This window comes from Brienomyrus brachyistius, unplaced genomic scaffold (assembly GCF_023856365.1).
Source record: "Brienomyrus brachyistius isolate T26 unplaced genomic scaffold, BBRACH_0.4 scaffold27, whole genome shotgun sequence".
Taxonomy (NCBI): domain Eukaryota; kingdom Metazoa; phylum Chordata; class Actinopteri; order Osteoglossiformes; family Mormyridae; genus Brienomyrus; species Brienomyrus brachyistius.
In genome coordinates this window covers 6420318-6439209 of record NW_026042306.1, presented here as the reverse complement: position 1 = coordinate 6439209, position 18892 = coordinate 6420318, and the positions used below count along the sequence as shown (strand labels likewise).

The following is an 18892-nucleotide window of genomic DNA, read 5'->3' as shown; positions in this document are numbered from 1 at the left end:
CCCACAGATGAAAAATGGTTTTGTGACGTGGCTTTTATGGTGGACATCACTGACCTGCTCAACACCCTGAATATTCAGCTTCAAGGGAAGGATCAGATCATCACTGAGCTGTTTGACCACATAACGGCCTTCAGGTCGAAGCTGCAGCTACTCTGTCGACATCTGTCAGCAGGTTGGTTAATACATTGTACACACACAGAGACACACATACACATTCAGTTTTAATGGTGATAATGTCTATCATACTGTATTTTATGCCGTAAATAAGTCCCGGCCTTGTTAACTGTGTTGCGGAGGGACAGCGCTGTCCATGGTTCTTAAACTTGATTGACAGGCAGACATGCGCTTTGTTTGTCTTTTGGAGCTTGCATATTTTTTGTGATTGTAAAAATGCTTATGATTTAATCAAGTGATAATGGAGAGGAAAGGTGGCAGCATGTACCTGCACCTCACATGATAAAAGTGCAGTTACTGGGATTGATATTATGTGGAATATGTTAGTAAGTGCATTTACTAACATATCCATATTCCACTGTTGTGCAGTTAAAAAGTATTGTTAAAAAGTATTGTAATAAAATTGTAAGGCTAACTCTTTCAAAGTACATAAAACAACATTTATGTTGCAATATTTATTATTATTTGACGACTTAGCAGCTCTTTCACTTCTTCCCAGGAAACCTTGCACACTTCCCTAGTCTGAGAGAGGTCAACCTGGTGAAGCAGAGACTGCCTGAATATGCAGCACATCTCAGACACTTGGACCAGGACTTTGCGTTGCGCTGTGAGGACTTTAGGGAAAGTAGAGGTGACATGGAGCTGTTTTCTCAACCCTTCACCATAAGTGTGGACTCAGTGCCTGATCACATTCAGATGCAGCTAATTGAGTTTCAGTGTGATTCTGAGCTAAAGAATAAATTCATGTCACTACACCTGAAAGACTTCTACACACATGTCTCATCTGAAAGGTACCCAGACATTAGGAAACATGCACAGGTCATGTTAGCTTTGTTTGGCAGCACTTACATCTGTGAACAGACTTTTAGTGTAATGAACCTTAACAAGTCCAGGCTCAGAAGCACTCTGACTGACCCACACCTACAGGACATCCTCACCCTCTCAGTGAGTCAGCTGCAACCTAATATTGATAGGCTGATAAACGCCAAAGAACAGCTTCATGTTTCTCACTAGTGGTGCAATTATATTGTTCCTACTGTTGTTGTTGTGTTGCTGTTGGACATGCACTCTTTGACATTTTGCACTATATGTGATTACAAAAGTTTAGACGTGTTCTAAATGCCTATATATGACTTATTTGTCATATTTTGTTTATGTTATTTACACAGAAAGGAAGGTTAGATAACTGTTTGATAAATAAAACTACTTTACTTTACTATTAGTGTTTGTATTTTGTGTAAAATATTACATTTGGCCCGCGGTCCTCCGATAGATTTTCATTTTGGCCCACTAAGGGAAAATGTTTGCGCACCCCTGCCTTAGTGCTTAATTAGTAATCACCGATGGTTGCAGCGGAATTTCTGAAGAGAACCGTCAAACGAGAACAACGTTTATCCAAAATGGGAAATTTATGACGCTTTCACAAACTAGATAATATGAAAAAGAAAACTTTATTTTAAGTATGCAATGTCAGGAGAAGATTCAGCTCCCATCTCCAGCAGAGCTTCTCCCATGTCCTGGAGGACGCAGGGGACTGACTAGTACGAATGGGCCTTGTTCCATGCCTCCATTGTGGAGGCGGCTGACTGGAGCTGTGGCCTGTTGTGGCAGCAATCCCCGAACCCGCTGGTGGACAGCGTTGATGGTATGTTGGAATGCGGCTTCGGCGGTCGTCGAGGTAAAAACTCAGGTGTGGGAGGAGTTTAGCGAGGCCATGGAAAATTACTTCCGGACAGCTTCGTCTTCAAAGACCTCGATCCCACCAACACACCTTCCAATGAGGAAGTAGAGTCTGGGGAAAAAAAGAGGTGTCTATATAAACTCAATGTATGTTATAGGGAAAGAATTCGGGGTGGGGGGTTTAAATGAGGTTACGTACTGGGCATGCTGTTGTGGGCAGATGGGTTTCTCTCCTCCTTGGCGGCCATTAGGGACTAACGAGGTGAAGCGTATTCTATGATGCGGGGGTGCGCAGGCACTACGCAGCAGCTGAAATGCTGTCTGGCTCTGCTCATGTCCTGCGCACGATACCAGCTGCCTGTCCCCGCATCATAGCACTCCACCTTGTTAGTTACCCCAAACCCATCGTGGCCGCCCATCACAAATAGGAGGTCGTCCACCACTGCGATGCCAAACTCACTGCGCGGTGTGGACATGGGGGCCACAGCATGCCAGCGGTTTGTGGTAGGGTCATAGACCTCCATGGTCTGCAGGTGATCAGGCCTGTTGATACCGCCCACCTGAGAGATGCCAAAGATTCATTATCACTTGCTTGCCAAAAGGATGGGCAAACATCAACTTTCCCAAAGTCATGAACTCTTAAGCAATTTTCACCCTATGAAAGCAGGCGCCTTAGAACCTCCCATTGTCTATAGATGACACAAGCTTATATACAGAAGTCAACCTATATGCAATGAAAACATGGATTTGGGCAACAGAAAACTTGTATGATTCGGTGAAAACTGTGAGCCTTCAAAAAAGACTCCTTATGCTAATATATTTTGCTTTTTTATTGTTATTAGTTAAAACGAACACTTGAAGCTAATCAGACACTGAAAAAAACAACAATCTGACTAATTATATCTGGAACTAGGGAAAATAATTAATAAAAAATCTAAACTTTACAACCCGAGCTAGTAGCAGAGACCCCCCAGCAGATCCATTTATAACCCAGAAATGAATGCAGGGAGGCTAAAGAGGGTAGCATGTATGTTTTTTATGTGTATTAAGATAAGCCTTTGCAGCAGGTATTTCTGGCATTTAACTGTTTTGTTTGGTTTAAATGTATCACAATGAAAGACACAGCAGCAAAGACAAAAAAACCATGAGTCTTACAGGTAAAATGTGAGATTTGACACAGAAAGGAATCACTCACCGCATATATCTTCCCTTTATACGCCGTGACTCCAAGGCTGTGACGGGGAGTGCTCATTGGAGTGATCAAGCTCCATTCGTTTGTGAGGGGGTCAAAGCACTCCACTGTAGATAGGCTCTCTGTTCCATTGTGGCCCCCACAGATGTATATCTATGAAAACCAATTTAACTGTGAAGACCGTTATACTGTATATGACTGGGGTTTGGAGGTTACAGATAAAGTTCATTGTGACTCAAAAATAAAAGTATATGCTATGCATAGTGTATGACAGGGTTCCCCAGTCCCGTTCCTGGAGGAACACAGTTTGCAAATTTCCCTTCTCAAACACACCATAATCAGCTAATTTTCAGGTTTAGTATGGCTGTTTGAAAAGGGAAATCTGCAAAGAGTTTTGGATTCTGCTCCCCCAGGAACAGAATAAAGGAAACCTGACATGGGAACACCATTTCATCTATCTCACAAGTCTTGGAGTTGACACCACAGCACTACCCAATGTGCCACTAATGGAGACCAATAATGCATTTATCCAAATACTTAAATGTATTGAACATAGTAATTGTTGATTAAAATCAGCAATCTGAAGAGAAAGAGAACTCATGACTGTGTAAAATACTCCATTTCAAGGGGAAAATGAGGGTAAACAGTCAGACGCCCTCCCATTACCCTACCTTGCCATTCAGGGTGGTGGCGCTGGCATCGTTTCTCCTCTCATTCATGGACTCGAGCTGGGTCCATTCATTGGTTTTTGGGTTGTAGCACTCTACGATGTCGAGGGGCCAGAAACCAATATGGCCACCCATGGCATAGCTGAGCCCATCGAGCACGACCACACTAACATTACAGCGCTGCCAGTGTATTGGGGCCATCTGCTGCCATGCTCGTGTGATCGGGTCGTATCTGCGCACAGTATCGATAAAGTTTTGCCCATCAAACCCCCCAATGCAGTACACAAACCCATCATGGTACACCGTGCCATGACCAGCTAGGTTGCTCTGCTCCTCCTGCGTGATATCCACCCAGCGGTCGGCCCGTGTGTCATATGCGTCGATGCAGTTTGTCGTGTGCATGTTCCATCCACCAACAGCCAGCAAAATTTCAGAAGGCAAGCGCGGGCGGATCAGTGGGTTCTCAAAATCAGAGAATGGACTTTCATCATGAAGATCATAGATGACCTTCATGACATCAGTGATAATTGGCCTGCACGCCGCATTGGCCTTCACCAGATCGTTGGCTTTGACGATCTTCATAAAGTACTCCGGATCCATACGAGCCATCCGAATCTACACATGAAACAAGAATGAGAGAATTCCCATGAGTTCCTTAGTGCTTTCTGTGAATCTCTGGAGATGAGCAATTCCTAACATTAAGGATACAGCAGTAAGTGCAAATTTTAATTTCTTTAGCTGAAGCCATTTACTTTGAAAGTCTCAGATGTGTCAGCTAACACTTATTTCATGTAAGACATTTGAGTGTTTTGTTTTCCATTATTTGTTACACTCTCCCAGGTGTAATACCTGGAAGCCTTGGTTGTAGACTTATGGGACATGGAAATGGAGGTTCAGTCTCTAGCTACAGTAATAAGGACTTCACTCAATGAGCATTCTATTGTTATATACACAAGTCAATGAGAACATAGTATAACTATACTCACCTTGGGCAATAGGACTGAAATGTGGGCCTCTCGGGTGGCAGGCTCGTGCTCGATCCACCGGAGGATGGCGTCAAACACCACATCCTCTTCTCTGACATTCAGCTCATCCTGCTCTATGATGTCAGAAAGTTGTTCAAGACTTAGTTCTGGGAACTCGTTTGAGCTGATGGCAACCTCCTTAAAGTTTTTCAAGATGAAGTTGAATGCAGACTGGTGCAGCTCGTTTACGCAGTAGACATCGGCGATTTTAAGAAGGCCAATGCAGTTGTTGAGGCAGAGCTGCTTATGCAGGAAATCATAGCAGCGCTGTACGATGCCCAAGACACTGAGATAATCAGCAGCTGCCAGGAGGTTCTCCACATTGTCAGCTGTGATGACCACAGAGTACGTGTAGGAATACTCTATGACCTGCCTCAGTGTTTCTGGGGAAATGCCTGGGAGTTGGTACTCCCGCTTTCCTGAATCATTCCAGTCACTGGCGAACAGAGCCCTGAAACACAATCCAGAAGTGACTCATCTAATAAATATCGGTTTTGCAGGCAAAGTTAAATAAGGGGTTTTCTAAATCTTCTGAACCAGGGACCCCCAAATGGAAATTAAGCAGAGATAAGGACCCCCTGCTACAGATGATCTCATAGGCATCTAAGAACTAGGGACCGGTGGCTTTAATTCTTATTTTTCCAACAGTAGCTCCCCCTTTAATATATTTTACTTGGGCTGGTGGGCAAGTCCCCCGGAATACTTTGTTTTGCCTGTTTGACATGGTCCCCTTTTTATATATTTATACCATTATTATTATTATTATTATTATTATTATATAGTAAAAGTTAAGGTGGTACACTTATCAGAAATATTTCTGATCAGCACTGACCTACATTAATATAATTTAATATAATGTATATTAATATAAACTTTCTGTCATCCTAGAGCCTTATTGCCAAGGAGAAGTCATTGCTAACGAGAGATAAAAACTGACTCCTTGCTGTTTTCGCATCTTCATATATGGGTCACCGCTACTTACTGGAAGTAGGAGCTACAGCCACACAGAATTACTCTATGGGCGTTGAATTGAACACCGTCGGTGATGAGGACCACGTCACAAAGCTGTCCTGCCAGCCGAAGCTTGTTAAACACTTCGAACGCCGGGGACATCAGTACTCGCTCCATGTCGTGTGCCATCATAATTCAAAAATGTGGATATCTCGTCTCTCTCTCCTTTTTATATCACTCGAAATGACGTGTACATACGTTCTAAGACGCAAAAACCGCACTTTGCGTCACAGTTTCCTAAGATACCGTAATGTTTATTTTTAAATGTATATTTGAGACTCGAAATGGATTGGGGGGGGGGGGGTATATTCTACGCACAATCAGCTGTACAAGAAGAACAAGTGAAATGTTTTTAACATCACTTTTGGAAAATGTATACCGTGCTTATCTTAGAATTTAAGTTTTGTATTATGTAAGAATAGTCAAATCACGAATTCCCGAAATAAAATAAATAAATAAATGTTTTCATATTTTTTCTCCTCCGCTACGTTTCTAAAAATGAAAAACAAAAAAGGTCCTTTACATGTCTGTCAGGAACGAGGTTTAAGTTCGCATCTTATTCCCTAGTTTCCACTTTAGACATAAGCCATTGAGCAACAAATGTCCACAAGACATTATTTTATGGGCTAAATCTGGTCGGCCCGTTGTGGCAATTATTTGGAACAAGAATAGTCCTTGAAAATTGGGCTGGGCGGTCCGTCTGTTTTGGTCAACATTTAGCACAAGGCGGACGTATTTATCGGACCGCATATATCCCCAATACGGTCATGAAAACAAATTGCAGCAAGTGTGGAATTATCACAATGATTATTGTGCTGTGTACACTTCACCCAAATCCTGAACGCTATTGAATATAATCGATTATGTATTATAGAGCAGTTATGTTAATCAAGGTACAGTGTGCAATATCACTCCATGAGCTATTGACCATTTTCCTGTTTTATGATCTTTTCTTGAGAAATCGTTTTTTATTTTATTTTTTGTAATTCCTCACTTCTGCCGACTAACTCCTCCACGTTTAATATATTTTCGTGCAGGTTTTTAAGTTTGTTTTCCTGCAGCTTCACGGCACCCATCGTTCTTGCGCACCCACACAGATGGACGAGTTAAGCTAGAAGTGGATGGGAGTAGTGGCAGGACAGATATTCCGAGGGCACCCATTAAACGATGTAAGTAATTATTATTTATCGTTAGAATTCTCACTTAACACAGAATGTTGTCTTTGGCTGAAGTTTAAACAGTCGAGCTGAATTGTGGGAAGATAAGCTGAAGCTGTTCGCGTCCGCAGCTAATGCTCGCGCCATGACTAGCTAGCACATAGTGAAATGGTGAATGGATTTGGCGACATTTTCCGTTGGAATTGAGTACAGAGACGTAGGTGTTGTTTTGTTTGTGGCCCTGCTTTTACAATGCACGTGTAGCAAAGTGAAGTTGGGATCTGCTTGCGTCTTTTGCAGCTAACATCACACTCGATATAGCCGCAGTTTATTGTGGAATCGCCATTTTGGGTGTACACAACGCAAGAGCGCACGAGTGTTTATATAAAACAATTCCACTCTGGCTGAGTTTTCTTCTTATTATTTTTCATGCTATACTATATACAAACTTTTTACTTGTACATCTTAGGATATAGTTCATTGTGACAATATAAATGGTAGGAGAGAACTACAACAGCAACGACTGTGGGTTGGGGCTGGGTTGGGGATAACGTTTTCATAGTTGGGATTAGGGTTTTGCCCATAGACATGAATGCAGAGTCCCCATAAAGACATCTAGCACATCTTCTTCTTTGTGTTCTGGAATTGCTTCTTGTAGGTTAAGTTAGAATGGTTTTCACTGTTCTTTGGTCTGGAGAACAGGCTGATTAATCACAGTTGAGTTTTGTGGGCAATCAACCATATGAATATGTACATATATGTGTGTGTGTGTGTGTGTACAGTAGTGTGCAAAAAATCATAAGCAGTCAAAAGAAATTGTGTGATTGTTAGGGTCTGTAGCAGCTAATCACTGCTGTTAATAGCAGCTACTATAAACTACTGTTAATATAACTGCTAATAACATAACAATTTTCCCGTTTTTTTGTGTAATAAAGCCTATAATGTAATAATGTGATACGTTTTTGATTCAAATATGTTAGTATGATATTGGTAAGTTATTACTGTATCAGCCTTTATTACATTAAGGGGGAAAATTAGCACATTATTGGCAGTTATTACATTAACGGTAGACATCATATTATATATGTCTAATGCAGGGGCGCTGCTAAGGATTTTGGGTCCCATGAAAGGAATCTTGACAGGGCCCCCCACACAGTTTATTGGGGGCTTCTCTGGGCCCCCTCTCAATCATGGGCCCCGAGAATCGTCATCGTTTACCCCCCCTTTACAGCGCCCCTGGTCTAATGCACGAAGCATTAACGTTAGATATGCTTGTACCACAACTTATTAGGCAAGAGAGAAGTTCTATTGCCCATTTTCATTGCAAACCAGCTTAACATTTACAGGATAATTAATTGCAAGTTCCGATGTAGGCTGCCATTCACACACACAACTGGAAATAATAAAATGCCTGGACAGAGCAGATACAGCCATTGTAGCCTTCGCTCCTGTCTGCTGCTGTATGCAAATCTCACTGAACCATTAAAGCTGGAGCAGAAGTGATGTCTCCGACTAATTGCTGGTTGTTAGAGAAGTACTCAGAATAATGAGAAATAAAGTAAGAATTGTGAGGGAAAAAAAATCAGAATTTCGACTTAATAAGTCAGAAATGCAGCTGCACCAGTCTGCAATAAGTCAATGTGTGTTTTTTTCTACTCCAGATGGCAGAAAACTCTAAAATCAACAAAGCTCAAGAGTCATAATTCAGAATTTGTTCATTTAGATCAGAAACAGCTCTATGGGATGCTTTCGTCTAATCAGACTGTACCACATGGTTCATATGTAACACTTTTCTGGAGACCGCAACAAATGGGGGATTCTGAAACTGCCCGTTTGTTTGGAAAATTCCAGTCACCCTGAGTGAAAAAGGGTAGAACCCTCCCTCCTGTCCCACTGGCCTATGATTGCCTGATAGTAGGAAGAGACGGTCTATAGGGGAAAGTAACCTTCAGTTTAACTCACAGAAAGACAATAAATAGTAGCACTTAACAAATGAGAGAATATTAATTGACTAGGACAAACTGAGATGAGCAACAGGAAATATAACTGTAAGCTGATAAGAGAAAAAGAAGGTGAAGGGGAAAATGGAGGGAAATTTGCTGCTTCTGATTGGATGCAAGCATGCAGGTCAGCTGATCCACCTGAATGTTTCCAACTCAGCAATCGGTGATGAAGGGTCAGTAGATTGGCTAAGTGCTGGAACCAGAAGCAGAAGCTGGCTTTCATGCTCTGGAGGGTCCTGTGGCATGAAACCTTAAGCAGTTCTTTACGCATATGATGCTCCTTTAGGGGGTGCCATAGACATTCGGTCTGCATATATATTATGTTTTATCAGTGTTTCTTGTGGACCCTCAGCAGTCCATGTTTTTGCTCTCTCCCAGCACCAGCTGTCTGGCAAGGAGCAAAAACGTGGATGGACTGGGGGTTCCTGTGGATCAGGTTGAAAAACATTGTTCTGTATTGTTTTTGTTAAATGACTGATATTCAGAATTTATTTTTGGGGCTTTGGCTGCATCCTGGTTATAATGTTTAATTGAGATATGAATTAATATGGAGAACACCACACGCACGGCACAAATTCTATGAAGATACTACTCATAAATTTAATGTGATAACACATGTGATAAAAATACAAATATAAGGGCTTTATTTGTATGAATAAAGCATTTCACATATCTAACACATGTGTCCCCAACAACCGTAGCCAGATATTAAATCTGTTCTAGAAGAGCACACTCATTGCTTGCTGTAAAAGCATGCAGGAGGTCCCAGCTGAGCTCTGCTATAGTTGTGCTCTGTGTATTATTCATTTGGCAGATGCTCTAAGACAGAGAAATGGTTGGAGAGAACAAGGCAATTAACAAATGCATGCAAACAAGTGGCATGTTACACAACAGGAGCAAACCATTACAGCATCCGATAACAAAGGAAAGCAGTTGTCTTGCCATAATTGCATTTTGATAGCTGTTCTAGTGCCTTAACCTCTATGCTCTGACTCCACTGTAAGGTCTAAGTTCTGTTCCCTCAGTCCATTATTCAAGAGGCATTTTCCTTATTTTGGTGAATGTTTCTGATTCTTGTTAGTGTCCACTGTTTCTGTTGATTAAGTCCAGTGATGCTAGCCACACCGGTAGATGCGTAACCTGGTTACCCACCAGGCAGGCAGATGGGGGCAGGTGGGCGAGGTGCAGCGTACTGTATGATGCAGGGGGGCACTGTGCAGCAGCTGAAGTTCCTCTTGGGTGTAATCATGTCCTGCGTACGGAACCAGCTGCCTTTCTCTGCATTGTAGCATTCCACATTTGCACTTATGGATCCTGCCGTCTGTTGGGGTCTGGCCACAGAATCTCATCAACATCACAAGCAATGTCTGCTCTTGCTAAGCATCGGGGAAAATATCCCCTTGTGTGCCGAATCCATCCACGGATTGACCTTACCTCAATATCTCCGCAGGCCTGTTCCATTGCCTGCAGAAGAGGCATGCGGGCATGTGGTTGGCGGTCATATACGCGCCATCTCCAAGCAGAAAAAAACTCTTCTATAGGGTTGAGAAATGGCGAGTAAGGGGGCAAATACACAACTTCAAATTGATCATGGTTGGTGAACCAGTTCTGGACGATAGCAGCCCGATGGAAACTGACATTATCCCAGACAACAACAAACCTGGGCTGCTCTGGTCTGTCCTGTACAACTGCATCATGAAGTGCATCTAGAAATGTGATTATGTGTTGCGCATTATATGGACCCAGTTTGGAATGATGGTACAGTAGCCCTCGGAGGCTTATGGCGGCACACAATGTGATATTTCCCCCGCACTGCCCCGGGACGTGCACAATCGTCCTTTGGCCAAGTATATTATGTCCCCGTCGTCTACTTTTGCTAAGGTTGAATCCAGCCTCGTCAACGTAAATAAATTCATGAGGCTGAGCAGCTCCATCCACGTCCAAGATTCTCTGCAACAAAAAATACATATTGTAGATGGCATTACTCAAAACACACAACTACACTACTACACATACAGAACCGCCCCACCCCACCACACAGGTACCTGTGTAGCTTTCCGAATATATCTATGTGGTACTGATCAAATGGTACATATTCAGCTGTTACTGGACTGCACCCATTCTGTATTGTAAATGTAAAGGACTGTTACACTTACCTGTACATATTCATGTCGAAGTCCTTTGACCCTGACACTGTTCCTCTCAATTGGGACCCTGTACAGTTGCTTCATGGTCATGTTGTGCTTTACCAGGATGCGTCTGATAGTGGTAATGCTTACTCGATTTATGTTGTTGAATACCTGCCTATCTTCAAGTATTTGTTGCTGTAGCTGGTGGAGACGGATTGCATTGTTTGCTCTCACTAGGTTCACAATGGCAAGTTCCTGCTGTTGTGTGAACAGGCGCTGCCGTCCACCCCCAGTAGGTCTTCTAGCCATTCTGTAGAAAAATGCAACCACAAATTGTTATTGGTTTGCTTCTTTTTTACAGTACTGTATATACTGTACTTTACTGTGTATACCATACACAGTACTGAAACATCTCAACACGTTATCATCGTATGTTTCACAAAACTACTACTTTTCTTCAAAAAGGAGCATTAGTCACCCTGAAATACAGTACATGTGATACGGCAATGTGATATGGTACAGTATTGTAAATACTCTAGATACAGTCTGAGTAGAGTAGAGAGTTGAAGACATACCTGTTTTCCAGTCGGAATGTCCTTATTATGGATGAAACTGTGAAACGGCTTAGATTAGGGTGGACTCTCTGCCCAGCTTCCCTCATAGTCAGGCCATGGTTTATTACATGGTCCACCAAAGTTGCTCTTATGTCATCAGAAATAATGGTCCTTGCATAGCCTCTTCGACCACTTCCTCCTCTCTCTCTCTGCCTGTCTTCCTCTTCCTCTACCTCTGCCTCTAGCTCTCCCTGCTTCCATGCTTGCAAACTTCTCAAAATGGCTTAAGTGAGGTGTATTTGTAGCTGGCTGATTGGTGTTCCATTTTGTAAGTAAGCATTTTCAGGTGTGTGTCTAAGTATTTTCAATTGCCCAATGTGTTTTGTATTTTGAATAGATGTGTTTTCCCACTGGTACCCTGAGATTTCATTTTTGAATGAAGTGTCTTATGTATGACATAGTGTGTAGTGTGCAGGAGTAAGTGTGTTGTAGAAAGGAGTGAGTGTGTTGCAGAATTGCAACTAAAGTGCTAACCAGAACTTTTATTTAAGGTATGGTTGCACTTTGTTTAAGGTATAGTAACAACAACTTCAAGTTACGTTACTTTGGTTTAAGCATGTGTCTATAGTGTTCAAGCAATGGGTAAAAACTGTAATAGCAGCAGCAAAGCTAACACCCGCAACCAAAAAGCGTAATGTTCCTAATAGAGTGGCTGATCTGTCCTGAAATCGTAAAACTGAAAAGTTTTCAAACACAGTATGTATATTATATAACATGTTGGATAAATAGATGTAATTTATTGGTGACTTCGTGTACATTGAAGTTTCTGCCTTTTAAACAACTATAAAGTAATGTTGTTTGTTATATAAAAAATGTACATTTAAATGTATGAAACAAAAAATGTATACACACACACATTACATTTTCGTTAGCTGTAAAATACAGTGAAGTGAAATCTCCATTATTTGCGTTGCAATATTCCACCACTAGGGGGCAATTTTGGACGAAGGAATCTCTTTAATGGCTGTTACCAACAGAAATGTTTGCTGCTACAGTATTCAGCTTTCTGGGTGTCCTGCAAAAAGAACTAGATGACTACAAGTAGGTATGGAATGCACACTGCCCATCTGACAAACCAGAAGCCACTTTTTGAAATGTAAATTTTATTATTGAAACATTTTGTTGGATTGCACTCTAGGTTTAATGGAAGAAACTGTGGATTCCATGTATCTCCTGAAAATCTTCATAGTCTTTGTGGAGACAATGATCTTCAAATTCACTTTGAGGTCTTGCAGAGACAAAATGAACTTGCTCCACCAGTCAGCTGGGTTACTGCCATGGAGAATTATATTGCATTCAAAAGTGTATTAGGTCTATAAGGTAATTCTGCTAACAAATTGTACAAAGCTCTCAAAATTATTTTGGTTTTCAGACAACAAATAACATTTTTCCAGCCTTTGTTCTCCAAATAAGACATTTATTTAAACGTTGTATACAAAAATAAATTAAGCATGTTCAATAAGAACACTTTGGCCATTATACATATTGCTGTGTATAGAGCCATTAAACTGCCCCCTTAAAGCTTTTTACTGCCAAACAAAGCTGTCAGGTCAAAAATCACACTGTTAAAAATGAAGTATAAAAGAATACAAAAATAACTTCTAACAACTTATAACACTTATTCAATAAGATTATAGAACAACATAATCATTGCATTGCAATTCAATCACCAGAGGTGGCGTGGAGTACAATAATTAACAGCTTGGCTTCAGGGAATGCCAAACCCTTCAGGGAATCCCAGTGTTATTTAACTGTCCCATTCTGTGTCCCTTCCCTGTTTGGCCAGTAGGTGTCATTGGTCATCTCGTCCCACGTGTTGTCAGTCTTTCTTGTCCTCCCCTGTTGTCAGTCTGTAGCGTTTCCCTTGTTCCCTGCCAACCACTTGTTGAGCACGTGGTTACCTGTAATTTCAATTCATTAACTTACTGTTTGCCATAGGCTTTTAAATACATTATAAATAATTTAAAAAAATAACATAACAAGAGATAATACTATGAATTTCCTCACTGATTAATTGTGTTGTGGGTTGGAACTCAGTATGGAGTCCCCACAAAGATACAGATACCTTATATGTGTGTGTGTGTGTGTGTGTGTAGCAGGGCCGTAGCACATCTTCTTCTTTGTGTTCAGGAATTGCTTCTTGTAGGTTAAGTTAGAATGGTTTTCACAGTTCTTTGGTCTGGAGATCAGGCTGATTAATCACAGTTGATTTTTGTGGACAATCAACCATATACATATGTACATATATATGTGTGTGTGTGTGTACAGTAGTGTGCAAAAAATCATAAGCAGTCAAAAGAAATTGTGTGATGTCACGATTGTTACGGTTTGTAGCAGCTAATCACTGCTGTTAATAGCAGCTAATAGCTGCTGTCTGTAGCAGCTAAACTACTGTTAATATAACTGCTAATAACATAACAATTTTCCCGTTTTTTGTGTAATAAAGTATATAATGTAGTAATGTGGTGTGTTTTTGATTCAAATATGTTAGTATGGTATTGGCAAGATATTATTGTATCAGCCTTTATTACATTAAGGGGGAAAATTAGCACATTATTGGCAGTTATTACATTAACGGTAGGTATCATATGTGCCCTTGAGAGGTAAAGTGGGCTATCCCACATGTCAGTCAAAAATGACTGTCCAATATTAATTATTGAGGGTCTATCTATCTTTTAAATATACTGAGATCTGTGCTACCTATGATACATATCAATTGTAGGGTATAGACACACTGATTTTTTTTTTTTTTAATTCAACTTTGGAGCTCATTTTCTCAAAACTTTGTTTTTGTGGGATAGCCCACTTTACCTCTCAAGGGCACATGTTATATAGGTCTAATGTACGAAGCATTAACGTTAGACATGATAAGCTGGTTACCCACCAGGCAGGCAGATGGGGGCAGGTGGGCGAGGTGCAGCGTACTGTACGAAGCGGGGGTGCGCAGGCACTGTGCAGCAGCTGAAGCTCCTCTTAGGTGCAATCATTTCCTGCGCACGGCACCAGCTGCCTTTCACTGCATTGAAACATTCCACTTTTGCAGTTACTTTGAAGCCATCGGAGCCTCCCATCGCAAACAGCAAGCCGTCCACCACTGCGATGCCGAAATAGCTTCTTTGTTGTCTCATGGGAGGCCCAGCGTGCCACTGGTTAATTGCAGGGTCATAGACCTCCATAGTCCGCACTGGATGAGCCCCGTTGGTACCGCCCACCTGCGAGACACCAATGGTAAGTGATCACTCGGGTACCAAACAGATAAGTAAATATCAGCTTTCTCGAAGTCAGGAACTCTTAAGGAATTATCGCCCTATAATAGCAGGCTGCACAGAACCTCCCATTGTCTATATAGGACACAAGCTTATAACTAATTTGTGTTCAACATACATGTCAACATAACTGCAGTGGAAAAAAAGGGAATTTGGGCAACAGAAAACCTGTACAATTCAGCGAAAACTGTCAACCATCAAAAAAATACTTCTTATGATCATATATTTTGCTTTTATTATTATTTTTATTAGTACTAAAAATAATACTTGTAGTCAGACACTGAAAAAAAAAACAAACAGAGCAATTACGTCTGGAACTACAGAATATAACTGTAATCAAAAATCTAAGCTTTACTAAGCGTATTCGTTTATAACCCAGATATGCAGGGAGCATATATGTATTGAGATGGGCCTTCCCAGCAGGTCATTTCATCCACTGAATTCTTTTGTTTGATTTAAGCGCATTACAATCTGTGACACAGCAGCAGTGACAAAAAATGAGTCTCAGATAAATCTTGAGATTTGACTCCTTTGTTTCAGAGTACAAGAAAGGAATCACTCACCGCATAGATGTTTCCCTGATATGCCGCTACTCCAAGGCCACGTCGGCGAGTGCGCATGGGAGCGATCAAGGTCCATTCGCCCGTGAGTGGATCATAGCACTCCGCAGTGGAAGTGGTCTGAGCTCCATTGCTACCCCCACAAATGTATATCTAGGAAAGATGGTTCACAAGTGATGTGTGTTATGCTGTACATGATTGGAGATGGAGATCTAGAAAGCGTAAATGTACATTTAGCTAATGGATGTTTAATCCATCCACCTTCCATAAAAGTCTATTCAGTACAGGGTGGTGGTGAACCTGGAGCCTACCACAGGAAGCACATGGGCATTGGTAGGGAATTTACAGTTAGTTGTGATCATTTCCCTTGTGAACCGCAGCTTAATCAGCTAATTAAGTTCACTAGGTTTGTTTGAATAGGGAAATCTGCAAATTGTTTAGGATTCTGACCCTCCAGGACTGGAATTGGGTAAAGCTCCTACGTTAACACCAGTTATTGTATCTCACAAGTCTTGGGCTGTGGGCAAAATTGCAAAAACACAGAGCTGGACACCACAGCACTGCCCAATGTGCCACTAATGCAGAGCGACAATGCAAGGTCATTTATGTTTTATCTAAACACTGACGTTTACTGAATAAACAATTATGGATTGAAATCAACCATTTGAAGACAAAGCGAGCTACTGAGTATGTAACATAATCAATTTCAAGGGGAAAATGAGGGTAACCACAGGCAGACGCCCTCCTATTAACCTACCTTTCCATTCAGGGTGGTGGCACTGGCATCCTGTCGCTCCTCGTTCATGGGCTGGATGATGGTCCACTCATTGGCATTTGGGTCATATCGCTCTACGATATTCAGAGGCGACACGTCTAAACGGCCACCCATCACATAGATGAAGCCGTTACTTACGGCCACACTGACACAACAGCGGCGCCAGTGCATAGGGGCCATGTGCTGCCATGTCCGTGCGACGGGGTCAAATCTGAGCACAGCATCGGTGAAATTATGGCCATCATAACCCCCAAAACAATACATGAAGCCATTTAAACACACACTGCCATGGCCGGACTGGCGAGTCTCCTGCCCCTGTGTTATATCCACCCAGCGGTCGGCCCGTGTGTCATATGCATCGATGCAGTTTGTCGTGTGCATGTTCCATCCACCAACAGCCAGCAAAATGTCAGAGGGCAAGCGCGGGCGGATCAGTGGGTTCTCAAAATCAGAGAGTGGACTTTCATCATGAAGATCATAGATGACCTTCAGTACATCAGTGATGATTGGCCTGCACGCCACATTGGCCTTCACTAGATCGTTGGCTTTGACGATTTTCATGAAGTATTCCGGATCCATACGAGCCATCCGAATCTACACAGGAAACAATGAGAGAATGAGAGAATTCCCATGAGTTCCTTAGTGCTTTCTGTGAATCTCTGGAGATGAGCAATTCCTAACATTAAAGGTACATTAGCTGAAGCCATTTACATAGAAAGTCTCAGATATGTCAGCTAACACTTATTTCATGTAAGACATTTCGGTGTTTTGTTTTCCATTATTTGTTACACTCTCCTCCCAGGTGTAATACCTGGAAGCCTTGGTTGTAGACTTATGGGACATGGAAATGGAGGTTCAGTCTCTAGCTACAGTAATAAGGACTTCACTCAATGAGCATTCTATTGTTATATACACAAGTCAATGAGAACATAGTATAACTATACTCACCTTGGCCAATAGGACTGAAATGTGGGCCTCTCGGGTGGCAGGCTCGTGCTCGATCCACCGGAGGATGGCCTCAAACACTACATCCTCTTCTCTGACATTAAGCTCATCCTGCTCGATGATGTCAGAAAGTTGTTCAAGACTTAGTTCTGGGAACTCATTTGAGCTGATGGCAACCTCCTTAAAGTTTTTCAAGATGAAGTTGAATGCAGACTGGTGCAGCTCGTTTACGCAGTAGACATCGGCGATTTTAAGAAGGCCAATGCAGTTGTTGAGGCAGAGCTGCTCATGCAGGAAATCATAGCAGCGCTGTACGATGCCCAAGACACTGAGATAATCAGCAGCTGCCAGGAGGTTCTCCACATTGTCAGCTGTGATGACCACAGAGTACGTGTAGGCATACTCTATGACCTGCCTCAGTGTTTCTGGGGAAATGCCTGGGAGTTGGTACTCCCGCTTTCCTGAATCATTCCAGTCACTGGAGAACAGAGCCCTGAAACACAATCCAGAAGTGACTCATCTAATAAATATCGGTTTTGCAGGCAAAGTTAAATAAGGGGTTTTCTAAATCTTCTGAACCAGGGACCCCCAAATGGAAATTAAGCAGAGATAAGGACCCCCTGCTACAGATGATCTCATAGGCATCTAAGAACTAGGGACCGGTGGCTTTAATTCTTATTTTTCCAACAGTAGCTCCCCCTTTAATATATTTTACTTGGGCTGGTGGGCAAGTCCCCCGGAATACTTTGTTTTGCCTGTTTGACATGGTCCCCTTTTTATATATTTATACCATTATTATTATTATTATTATTATTATTATATAGTAAAAGTTAAGGTGGTACACTTATCAGAAATATTTCTGATCAGCACTGACCTACATTAATATAATTTAATATAATGTATATTAATATAAACTTTCTGTCATCCTAGAGCCTTATTGCCAAGGAGAAGTCATTGCTAACGAGAGATAAAAACTGACTCCTTGCTGTTTTCGCATCTTCATATATGGGTCACCGCTACTTACTGGAAGTAGGAGCTACAGCCACACAGAATTACTCTATGGGCGTTGAATTGAACACCGTCGGTGATGAGGACCACGTCACAAAGCTGTCCTGCCAGCCGAAGCTTGTTAAACACTTCGAACGCCGGGGACATCAGTACTCGCTCCATGTCGTGTGCCATCATAATTCAAAAATGTGGATATCTCGTCTCTCTCTCCTTTTTATATCACTCGAAATGACGTGTACATACGTTCTAAGACGCAAAAACCGCACTTTGCGTCACAGTTTCCTAAGATACCGTAATGTTTATTTTTAAATGTATATTTGAGACTCGAAATGGATTGGGGGGGGGTATATTCTACGCACAATCAGCTGTACAAGAAGAACAAGTGAAATGTTTTTAACATCACTTTTGGAAAATGTATACCGTGCTTATCTTAGAATTTAAGTTTTGTATTATGTAAGAATAGTCAAATCACGAATTCCCGAAATAAAATAAATAAATAAATGTTTTCATATTTTTTCTCCTCCGCTACGTTTCTAAAAATGAAAAACAAAAAAGGTCCTTTACATGTCTGTCAGGAACGAGGTTTAAGTTCGCATCTTATTCCCTAGTTTCCACTTTAGACATAAGCCATTGAGCAACAAATGTCCACAAGACATTATTTTATGGGCTAAATCTGGTCGGCCCG

The 18892-nt window shown here is 41.6% G+C and overlaps 2 protein-coding genes across 2 annotated transcripts; both read right to left on the bottom strand.

The window, feature by feature from the left end:
* Positions 1-1606: 1606 nt before the first annotated feature.
* Positions 1607-18377, bottom strand: LOC125721018 (kelch-like protein 10). The gene is made up of 7 exons (XM_048996931.1): positions 18224-18377; positions 17377-17692; positions 4701-4874; positions 3718-4329; positions 3050-3199; positions 2054-2414; positions 1607-1966 (listed from the first exon to the last, which is right to left on the bottom strand). The coding sequence occupies exons 1-6, from the start codon at positions 18367-18369 to the stop codon at positions 2109-2111; spliced, it is 1704 nt and encodes a 567-aa protein (XP_048852888.1). The 5' UTR covers positions 18370-18377; the 3' UTR covers positions 1607-1966; positions 2054-2108.
* On the bottom strand, positions 14517-15871 carry LOC125721027 (kelch-like protein 10). Its single transcript, XM_048996955.1, has 2 exons — positions 15483-15871; positions 14517-14865 (listed from the first exon to the last, which is right to left on the bottom strand). The coding sequence occupies exons 1-2, from the start codon at positions 15537-15539 to the stop codon at positions 14530-14532; spliced, it is 393 nt and encodes a 130-aa protein (XP_048852912.1). The 5' UTR covers positions 15540-15871; the 3' UTR covers positions 14517-14529.
* Positions 18378-18892: the final 515 nt, after the last annotated feature.